General features: G+C 28.8%; 1 protein-coding gene across 1 annotated transcript; it reads left to right on the top strand.

Moving 5' to 3' along the window:
• Positions 1-8,360: 8,360 nt before the first annotated feature.
• Positions 8,361-10,510, top strand: LOC105112597 (protein NRT1/ PTR FAMILY 2.8-like). Its single transcript, XM_011008332.1, has 3 exons — positions 8,361-8,487; positions 8,611-8,828; positions 9,077-10,510. Exons 1-3 carry the CDS (start codon positions 8,361-8,363, stop codon positions 10,508-10,510), a joined length of 1,779 nt encoding a protein of 592 aa, XP_011006634.1.
• The last annotated feature ends 2,010 nt before the right edge of the window (positions 10,511-12,520 follow it).

The raw sequence follows: 12,520 nt of genomic DNA, 5'->3' as shown, positions 1-12,520 counted from the left end.
TAAGAATTTTAATAAGATTAAATTTCTTAATAAATCTTGAAAATGGTTTTTTCTTTAAGAAGAATGAATTAAATATAATTTATAATATTTGATAAATTATAAAATTGAGTCTAAGTTAATATTTTAAATGTTAGAAATACATATAAAACCAACAAGTAGAACTAAAACATATAATACGCACACATGTTTGTGTGTTATGCATGATAGATGATTATGAATATTAAAAACCCAATTTGATTGTGTTTTTGATAGTTGAATAAGTATAGTGCCTTCCTTTTCTCTATTTTTGTTTTAGAATGTAAAATTCTTTTCTTATTTATTTTTCCTTGAATATAAATTTAATCAAATATAGAAATCTTTTATATAAATGTAATGTAATCTTCTAAGGTAGTAATTTAGATATAAAGTTTATTTTGTATTCAAAGATGAATAAAAAAACTTAAAAGAATACAATCATAGTGCTCATAATAACCTAGGAATATAAATAGCAACTGTTTAGGTTTTGATTGTCAAATTCTTTTTTATGGCTAAAAAGAATTATTTTACACATTTTTATAATCATTTAATTAAAACAACAAGATAGAAATATGTATGATATAACCATGCCAAAGTATGAGACCTGATTAATAAATTTTTTTCATTAATATAATAAGTATATGTGATTTGTTATCTTCTAATTTTATAAGCATAAAATAAAAGTTCTATTTATAGTTAATTTGTTGAGTCATTTAAGGTTGCTTTAAGTAAAATATTTTTAATGTTGTAGAAATTAAATTACCTTAACTAAATTTATATGATTCAAATAAGACACTCATACTATAAGAATAGAGGTAATATTTACTCAAAATATATATTATATATGTTGCACCCAACATTGCAACAATCACTTTTTGTTTTTTCTAAGTTTTATTTGAAAGATGGGAAAATGTCTAAAGAGGGAATGAAATGTAAATGTCTTCACCTAATATTATAATTATTAGGAACCCTTACTAATCTTTCAAGGTTCAGAGTTATACTAAATAAAAGATACTATCCTTTAAAACATTTTACTTGAGGTAAGTGGTTTTGCTACTCGTCTTCTATTTTTAATGTGTCTAATGCCTAAATGCTAAGGGTTTGTTTAAATTAATGTATGAATACATACGGTGAAAGATAGGTTTAATGCATGACATTATACCCAATGTATAAAGGGTGGGTGGTTGGACCAAAATCTACCTTATTTAGGGTGTAAGTCATTTAGTAATTCTTAATTGTTATCATAATAACAACTTATGAAGTTTATTTATTCTAGAAATAATAAGTGAATTTACATGACTATTATTCTAATAACAATAAAGGGATTTATTATTCTCAACCGAGGCTTATTACTGGTGATGGTCTTTCAAGCAATGACAATGAATAACCAAGCATGCTTTTATGGGGTCAATTTGACCTAACAATAAACTTAAGGTTAGGATGATGTTAAATATTTGTTTATGTAAACAAGATTCTAGGATAATGACCGGTAATGGTACATTTATCTTAAATTAAAAATTAGATAAATTTTGTTGAATGATTTTCAATACACTAGTTTTAAAAGTCCAAACCGAGACCATTGATGGTTCATCTACTTGGCAGCAAGATCTAAAAGTACCTAAAATATATGTCTCTTATTGGATTAAGATGCATACACTTTTAAAATAATAACATAATGAGGGTTCATTTATCTTGAAACATATTATTATAATAATAATCACATGTTTTTAAAATAATTTCCCTCAACGAGTGCTTATGCATACTAGTATATGAAAACTCATTTATGTATGAGCATTGCTGTTGAACAATTATTAAGGAACAAAATATTTGTTATTATAATTGTTATTTGAAAGGAAAAAAAGGAACTCTCATTACAAATGAATGAACAACCTTATTACCCTCAATCGATACCTAGAAGTAATGACCTATAATGGTTCATTTACTTTTAGTCTTCGTTTATGGATATATCTGACCAAAACTTATGCATTTTTATTTTTTTATAAAAAAAGTTTTACTTTTTTAAAACCAAGATATTTTTTCTTATAAAAAAGATGTATTACCCCGATCGATACTTAAAAGTAATGAAAAGTGAATTTAGGTACCAATAGTGGATAAATAAATAAAAATTCATGTATTTCATTTGATTTTTCTTTTAAAAGGAGAGAAAATTTTGAAATTTTGCAAGGAGTTGGAATGTTTAACTTTACTAAGAAATGCATTTTCTTTTCAACCAAACCTATATGGTGTATCCTATAACCAAAGTTGCAACATGTACCACAGGATACACATGCATGCAATCTGACAAATCTTTTTTTTTTAGGGTTTCAAAAATAAAAAAAAAACAAATGTAAAATGCTTTTGCACGTGAATATACTAAAATAACAAGGATGACTAACAAAACTTTAAAGGATGTTTGAACACTAACAAGATGCAAAACTACTTGATGTGTGAAAGTCCCAACCAAAATGAATGGAGCTTAAAATATTTTTTTGCATCTATGTATATAAAAACACATCTTGCATAAAAATCAAACACACATCTCATGTGAAAATCAATCATTTACTCACACATAAAAAATCAATAATTTTACAAATCATATGTAAAATAAAAAAATAAATTATTTGGATTTGAAATGAACCTTCATGAGTTATCGAGATCTCATAAAAGGGCTAGAATTATTGTTGAAGTCTATTGAACAACTTTGGTAATAGAAATATTTAAGAAGATGTGTATATGACACAATTTAAAAGTTCTGAATTTAAAGAATTTGCCAATAAAATATGTAAGTTAGAAAAAAATATTTATAGAATTGAGCAAGCTTTAAAGAATTGAAATATTTACTTTGATGGGATAATCAAGAATTTGATTTCATAAGAAATTGGATTAGCCTTGTATTTATAAAAAATGTTTGTGGAATTAGATTTATTATTTTATTATTACATGTAGATGATATATTATTGATTATAAATGATATATATGTACTCTAGTTAGTAATGATTTGATTTTTCAAGAATTCTTCCATGAAAAATATAAGAGAAATGACATGATCACCATATATGTAACCATTAAAGATAATTTTATAGAGATCCTTTCACCAAAATATGTTTCCAATAGAAGCATGATCACCATATAGAGCGATATGATATTTGATATATGAGCAATTGGATTAACTAGAAATAAAATATTGATAGTACATATGTCTACATGTCATTGAATTTATTCATCATAAACACATTTTATTCTTTATGGATGCCTTCTTTATCTTTGATATTATTTAAGTTTGATTAATGATAAAAATTCTTATTATATAAAGTATCATTCCTAAATGTTTTTACTCAATGCATTAATACTAGATATTAATTAGAGCTATTAAAACTAATATATATATATATATATATATATATATATATATAAGGAAATAATAAATCATATAAGTTAAGGTATGAGAAATATAAAAAACTAATATAAGATGCTTGTTAAATAACAAGTATATTGAACTGACCTGTATGATGATGCTATGTAAAGAGATTATTTGTGTTTATAGAAAGATTCACATGATAATTGTGTATGTGATTCTTAAACTTGAAATCGCCAAGTTATCTTATATAAAGAATGCTATATTTTGATCTTCACTAAACATTTCCTTAATTAAAGAAAATAAATGGGAAAATATAGGATATAATATTAACTATATTAAGGTATTTGAGTGATTAAGTGAGGATTCATCATCCTAGATAAATTAAAAAAAAGTATTCCATAAATTTATAGATAATATTGAATGAAAAATCATTGCGTAAGATGTAATGAGATTTGAAAAATGTTTTAAATCTTATTAAAATAATTAATAACTATGATGTTGAGAAGAAATATAATTTGACATATTAAATACATTGCATGCTCAAATATTTAAATCAGAACTTTATTGGTGAAGGGATAATAGTAATATTATGAAACAAGTAAAAAGAAAGTCAAACCATACATAACTTTTATAATATTTAGAGAATCATGACATATTCCTAGAAGATGCTTTTAATTATAAATTAATTAATTTGTTGAATTGATAATAAGTAAAATTTAGAATTTATTAATACTATTTTATCTAGGATTATAATTTATATTCGGATTAACATATTAAAAACCTGATATGTTAGACATACTAATATCATTAGTAAGAAAATTGAACTAGAAAGACTAATTTAAGTGTGAATTGATTATAAATAAGTTTTAAAAATTGAGGATTAGAACATATAATATAAGGGATTATAATTTTAGACCTAGAAAAATCAAGTTAAGACTTGATTCTAAAAATTTCTTAATAATTGTTGTAAAATAAATTTTCATGGAGAAAAATGATATTATATCATGAATAGGAATATTATATTTTTTCTATAAGTAGAATATTATATCTTATATTTTTTTGTATAATTAGAACAATAAGCGGTAGATCTAACAATATAGAAAATAAAATAAAAAAAAGCTAACATTCAAGATATAACTATCCCTTACTTTTAAATGGGTTTAGAAGATTTATGATCCAGTAGTTTATGCAGATTATTATTAGATGATGAAAAATTAGACAACTTGTAATTTGTAATAACCCCACTTTGAAGAATTAATCAAATGTTAGAAATAAGAACTAATCTTCAGGTAATCTTCACATAAACCTCAAAACAATCTTATATTGTCTAACGAAATCCATGAGACTCTTGAAAGAAACTTTAAATATCATTACTATTATGTTCATATCTTTTGAGAAACCAAACAAAAATAATCACCTCTTATTCTTATGGATCAAGACAAGATACTGATGATGAATGAACCACCATTATAGGTCATCCTAAAGGTCTCAATTATGTATAAGTAATGATAATAGTCTTCCAAATCAAACTTTTCTAAGGTATACAGGGAACAACATGTTTAAATAGAATCATTGCTATTGTCTATTCACCATAAAAGCGATGTCTCTTCTCTAAATTCATAGAATGTATAGTTTACCCCTCAAACACTTAATATTCATCAAAAGTTGCAAGATTATTGCAAGATTATTCCTTATATTTTTCGACTTTCCCACTACCTTTTCTAGTATCTTCATCACATAAATAATGATTTTAGTGTCCTAACTTATAGCCTTAACAAACCTATCATAAAAACTAGACATCAATTTTAACCTAATCTTCTTAAGTAAAAATATAATTAGTGTACATCCATACTTGTCCACTTAATAATTTAATAATTCAGTGATGTTATTTGTCACTTTATAAATCTTCATTTCAGGGTTGAATAAATACATTAACCATATATCTAAAAGGCTAATAGAATTATTCCACTATTAATTACTAGCATCCTTCGAATGACTATAATAATTAAGATATAGATATGATTTATATGCACATTCAAACCTTAATTCTAGGTTCAATCTATGAAATCCTTTTTGAAATTAGCACAAATATATCTCATTTATTGTTTGTGTGTTGTTTTAAACAAATCCAAACAACAGCTTCATGTAGACTCTTCAAAACACAAACATGGTTATACAAACATATAAATAGTTACATAAATAAATAATTACATGAATAAAGAGCTATATAAAATAGAAAGCTAATCATATTATTTGTCTATCATACATATCATACATTATGCATAACAATTTATTATTAATTCTAGTTTTGATATAGCCATACAAAACATAAATAAACCATCCCTACATATCATTCTTTTAAGCCTTCACCAACTGAAAATAATCCTATGTGTACATTTAAAGCAACTAGTACCAACAATACTTCCCCTTCAAACTAAAAATATCAATTATAAAACAAAGATTCACAATCATTTATAAATATATCATTTATAGTTTTCAAGCAAATATACTCTTTGAATCTTTTAAGAAAAATTAACATTAAGATTAAAATTATGATCAAACCCCAAATAAACAAAAAAACCATGGTTAAACCCTTTTAATAATCAAACATATCTTGGCAATTTCTTATAAGACTTACCACGACTTTCTTCTACAAATTTTTTAACTTTAATTCTATCGCTTCACAACTATATTGTGAGGTCTTTTTTTTTTTTATAAATTGATCATCTAAAATGATTTTAAGAGCGTTATTAGACAAGTTAAGGGAACATTAATTATGGATATAAGTTTTTTTTAGCAATCTATATAGATTTAGTTACTTTGATTATGTTATAATACAACTATCATTACCTCAATCTTAATCATAAAATTTATAGTACCATGTAATATAGAAGCATAAATCCTCCACGTTTAGCTACTACATAAATAATATGCAATCATTTTCTTCTTTTCATTATTTTTTTTTGGTTTAGTTGAAAAACATGTTTAACTTTATATTTATTTAATGTAATCTTGAAGTAATACATATTATTAAATATTTTTCACTCTTAAAACTCTATGAATCCATTAATCAAAACCATAAATCATCTAAATTTGATTTTAAAGGTTGGATTTAGATTTTTTTTTCCATCTCTTACTCCCACTGTTTTTATTTTTTATCATCACTACCATCAAATTTTTCCCTCAAATCATAATCATAATCATTATCATTATTATCCGTACTGATAAGTTTTTATTCATTTTAAGAATTAGAATCATGTTATTTAGTTCTTATATAAAAAATTAATAACTATTATGAATATTGTCAATCCATTCATCCTTATTTTTATTTACAAGTTCAAACTTCTTCTAATATGATATAATATAATCATCATCCAATCTATCATTGCTACAATTATATATATTTTTTAAACTTTACACTCTAAACCATCATTATCAATATATAGTTTTTCCCAAGCTTTCTTTCTTAATAGTTATACCATCATCAAATTATCTCGAAGAACATGTTTACCAACTATATAAACTACATTGTATAACGAATCATTATTATCTCTACAAACACTATTCTATTAGTACCATGAATATTATCATAAGCAAGAAAATACTTAATTAAGAAGGCCGATATTATATACTTGAGTAGATTTGGGCATTCTAAAATAAAGATGCTTATCTTTAGGGTGTTAATCTATGTACAAGTGAAGAACATCATAGAAAATAATACGTTTATATATGATATATAATCAGTGCCACAATATAATTAGTGCCATAATCTTTTTAGTTGAATGTGTGGATTATTCCATGATGAACGAAGGGCAATATATGATATTTTTTAATATGAAAAAAATTAATTAAAAATTAATTAAAAGTGAAACAAAGCTAATTAAAAATTAAAATATAAGCTTTTAACCTTTTAAGTGAACAAATACTTAAAGATTATAAATTTATGGTTTTCTTTAATGTTTTGAAAACAACAACAAAAATTCATTTACAGATCACACTAGATGTTAGGGATCCTAAATAATGATGATTTAAGAATAAATGTCTCTTTTGTATTTTTTAGGGTTTTGTTTGAGATTAATGAGTTAACATGAAACTTTCAGAGTTTGTTAAGGATGTTTTTGGGTTCGATTCAGGTTTCAAAAAAATTAAATACATAACATAAAAATTCTGCACTAGGTGTGGGTTTCTGCATCTTATTTTTTTCAAATCAATATTTTGGGATTTCAAAATCTTATTTTTTTCAAATCAATATTTTGGATTACGGCTTCATCATACCTTGCAATTGATGACACAATCATGACTTTGCTTCATTGCAACTTCATTGTCATGCATATTTGAACATTTACAAACAGGAAATTAATACGTAAAAGACAAGCTGTTGTCCGGTTGTTATAACTGTGTTCGGGACCCTCCTCTGCATGGCAATGCAGATGAAATGAAGTTGATAATTTGAAGACCTCAAAGCAGTTAAACAGGACAGCCTTCCTAAGTCTGTAAAGCTACTCAAACCATTGTCAATAGTTGGGGTCCCAAGAGACAGAGGCAATCTTTCTCACCCTTCTTATTATCAGGCCATTCTTGCTGTTCAAACAAAGTTGTTAAAAGAAGGAAACAACATCGGATGTGCTATGTAGTTTGTTGAGATTTGTTTCCTCGGAATTGGACCACGTTTTCCCTTGTGCTATTTTATTTCCTGGTCTAACATGTCAGCAATATTATAGAGATAGAGAGACACATCTCTGATCCGCATTTCTAGTCGAGGAACAGAAACAGCTTCTACTGTTAGAAACGTAACCAACGAAACAGCCAAAAACTCCGAGGACCTGAAATTGTGAACACAAATACATGAAAGATAAAAATAAAGGAAGGAATGTGTGAATTAAGCGAAAACCAAGGACTGTGAAATGCAGAGTTAGGCTTTAAATAGAAGGGAAGCGGAGGAGGAGGAACAGAACTAAGAAAGGCAGCAGAGAAGGAAGTGGGAGAGATGGAGAATGTCCTTACTAAGACTTCATCTTCTTCAGCTGATAGTGATATCACTCGAGCTCCTCCTAACTCTCTTCTCCCTCCTAAAAAGGAAGCTGGAGGATGGAGATCTGTAAAATACATTCTTGGTAATTAATCAATCCTTTTATTTTGATTATAATGGTGTTTCTTTTCCATCTTCTTCGTCCTTTTTTTTTGTTGTATTTTTCTTGTTTCGTCACTTACAATGGTGTTTTCCTTTTCCTTTCAAGGGAACGAGTCATTCGAGAAACTGGCTTCAATGGGTCTTATTGCCAACTTAACAGTGTATCTACAAACAAGATTCAACATGGATGGTATTCAGTTGGTTAATGTGTTCAATATTTGGTCTGGTTCCACCAATGTTACACCCTTGCTTGGTGCTTTCCTATCTGATACATATCTGGGAAGGTTCCGCACTCTTATCTTCGGTTCCACGGCTTCTTTCCTGGTAAAATCATCTATCTGCTCTTTTCCAATAACTCATATAAATTGTGATAACATAGTAATAATAATAATAAAGATGTTCTGCAGAATCCTTAATCTTCTACTTTCGTTCGTTTGCATGAACAAATTACAAGGTTGAATGTCTCATATAGAAATTTTGGATATGTATTCTGGAGTTATACTGGAAAATTCAATTATTAACACTGAATGAGGAACGTGAGCCACTGAATATATTCTTTTATATTTTAACAGGGCATGGTCGTCATGTCCCTAATTGCAGGCATTCCAAACTTAAGACCCCTCCACTGCACTGGAGGATCCAATTGCCAAAAACCCAAGTTTTGGCAGCTTGGAGTCCTCTATTTGGGTCTTGGATTGGTTGCTATTGGAGCTGGAGGTGTTAGGCCTTGCAACATTGCCTTTGGAGCTGATCAATTTGACACCAGAACTGAAAAGGGAAGAGCCCAACTAGAGAGCTTCTTCAACTGGTGGTATTTCTCTTTCACGGTGTCTCTGGTGATAGCTCTCACTGTCGTGGTCTACGTTCAGACTAATGTGAGTTGGGTTATAGGTTATGGCATACCTGCAGCCTGCTTGTTCTTCTCTATTGTCATTTTCTTGATTGGAAAACACACTTACATAATCACAAAGCCACAAGGAAGCGTTTTTGTTGATATGGCCAAAGTGATCGTAGCTGCCTGTAAGAAGCGTGCAACGAGTCTTGAATCAACTCCTGAAAATTCCTTCTATGATCCTCCCTGGATTGAATCAGATCAGCCTGTAACAAAGCTTGCTCACACAAATATGTTCAAGTTCTTTGACAAAGCTGCCCTAATTGCTGATCCAAGCGAATTGGATGACAAAGGTTTGCCCAAGAATTCTTGGAGATTATGTAGTGTTCAACAAGTTGAACAGCTGAAACTGGTGATAGGACTTGTGCCAGTTTGGATTACTGGAATTGGATGCTTCATTACCATGGACCAAATGAATACTTTCGGCTTGATGCAAGCAATTCAGTCCAACAACAAAATCCACAATTTTAAAATCCCACCAGGTTGGATGGGCCTTAGTTCAATGATTTGCCTTTCAACATGGATATTCATTTACGAGCAAATTTACCTGCCTCATGCAAAGAAAAGGTCAAAAAAGAATGTTAGATTGACAATGAGACAGAGAATCAACACTGGTATTGTAATGGCAATCCTATGCATGGTGGTGGCTGGAATTGTTGAGAAGAACCGCCGGGAGACAGCTTTGAAACAGGGATCTTTACTGTCACCTCAAAGTATTCTACTGTTGCTGCCACAGTTTTCCTTGTCGGGTTTGAACGAAGGATTTGCTGCTGTTGCTGTTATGGAATACTATACCAACCATTTGCCAGAAAGCATGAGGACTCTTGCCGGGGCCATCTTCTTTCTCAGCTTCTCTGCATCCAGCTACCTCAACACGGCTATTGTCAATGTAGTCCACCATGTGACTGCAAAACTTGGGAAAACACCGTGGTTGGGTGGACGTGACCTCAATAAAGTTAAACTCGACAACTTCTACTACCTTATTGCTGGTTTAGCATTATTAAATCTTCTGTATTTCAACCTCTTTTCATGCCGCTATTTGGAGAAGAATGCAGATAAAAGACCTGGATCTAGGCATGAGGACAAGGGGTTGGAGTTGAATGAAAATGTTTAACGACACAAACTCTCTGATTTTGCAGCAAAGTCTCGATTCCTTTTTGGTATCATGCACCAAATCGCCAGAGTCTTGAGTTGTATCTATAGGGTGTTTCGTTATCTTGCCTCTGCAAGGTCTTTCTTCTTCTTCTTCTTCTTCTTCTTCTTCTTCTTCAGTTGAGTTAAGGTGTCATTTTCTTTTTGCAGTTTGAAATGAAGGTGTGAATTTAGCTTTTAAGCTCTCAAACTTGCAATATTTTGCATATCGGAGACTTTAGACTGAACTCTGATCTTCATGAGTGGGTGGATTACTAACCCCATTTTATGATATAAAAATTGCATTTAGGAGGAGAAAATAAACATTGAATGCTTCCACATCTTCATAATTCCTGCTTCTACTCTCTATTCCTTGTTCAGCTGGATTTTCTTTTCAAGGATCATGTATTTTCCAAGCACGCGGAAAGATCAATGTCTGTATAGAATAACATTTGCACAAATCCATGTCGATTTTGGCGAATTGTACATGATTCTTGTGTGTTTGTTGGCACTGTTTAGTCCAGATTCTTAGGACATGCCAATAATGCTATGAATTAAAAACACACAATTTAAAAATTACTTGATAATTTGTTTACAATCATAGAGCTACTAGTTTTATTTATTAAAGATAAAATAAAAAATTACAATCAATATAGAAAAAGAGACTCTATTGACTCAACTCAAAATCATCTTTAACTTTTACGTCATTTTTCTTTATCCCTTAATATTTATTGTTGTGTAATTCCTATCCGTACACCTCTTCATTTATAGCTGAAATGGGCAAGCACATACCATGATTTCTTCCCATTACTTTAGACAACCCTCTAAATCTCTTTGATAAAAATCATATTTCCTTTCCTTATTTTGATTTGTAAATTGGTTATAAATCTGATTTGTCTCCATTTATAACAATTTTCTAGAGATAAATAACTATAATTTTATATTTTTATCCTTGAACACTTATTGAAGTTTTGCATAGCTTCAATACATGAAGGTTTGTTCTCTATTTTTAAAAATCTACTGAAGCTTTGCACAACTTAAGTTTGTCAAGTATAGTTCCTCAAGTTAACATATTTATGACATTATTGCTTCCGCAAATTTTTTCTAGTGCCAATTGATGATCATGAGACATGGAATAATATAGAATTAAGCACTTAAGTCAAGAATTCAATCATCTTCTAAAGTATAAACAACAAGAACCAAAGCTTTATGTACCTCCTCAGCAATAGTATTTATAGAATTAACCTTGTTTTTTTTTTTTTTTGGATTTATGCAATTCTTCATGATATGACCAAATTTTCCACAATTCTAACAAGAACCTTACAATACTAGAAGTTGACCTTTTATTTACATCCTTTAAACTTCTTTACTAAAAATAAAGTCTCGAATATCATCATATTTCAACTTGGACTTTTTAGCAGAGTTACTTACAACTATTTTCATAACCTCCCAACTATTTGGGAGTGAATCCAACAAAATCAATGCACATATCTCATCATCAAACTTAATTTCAACAAATGATAATTATTTGTGGTGGTGTTAAAATTATTTAAGTGATGTGTGACTGGCATTCCTTCTATCATATTTAGAGTTTAAATGCACATACACAGCACAACCAAATACTTTCAAATATGAAAGATTTGTGTCATTTCTTATCCAAACATCTTTTGAAATTCTAAATTTAAAAGGAATAAAAGGTTCTCGATCGATTAAGTAGACTATAATGTCTACTCCTTTAGGCAAGAATGATGAAGATATCCTAGAATGCAATCTCATGCTTCGAACTTGTTCATTGATGATTCTGTTCATGTGCTCAACAACACTATTTTGTTGTGGTGTTTTTAAAATAGTCTTCTCCATCCACTTGCCATTAGCAACATAATACTCATCAAAGCTTCCATTAATATACTTACATGTATTGTTTGACCTTTCAATCTATATCATAAACCCCTTTTTCATAAAGATATCAAATATATCAAGTTTATTTTTTAAA

Source organism: Populus euphratica, unplaced genomic scaffold (genome assembly GCF_000495115.2).
Source record: "Populus euphratica unplaced genomic scaffold, PopEup_1.0 scaffold577.1, whole genome shotgun sequence".
Classification (NCBI taxonomy): Eukaryota; Viridiplantae; Streptophyta; class Magnoliopsida; order Malpighiales; family Salicaceae; genus Populus; species Populus euphratica.
The sequence above is the reverse complement of the archived record's forward strand: the minus strand, read 5'-3'. Positions and strand labels throughout refer to the sequence as shown.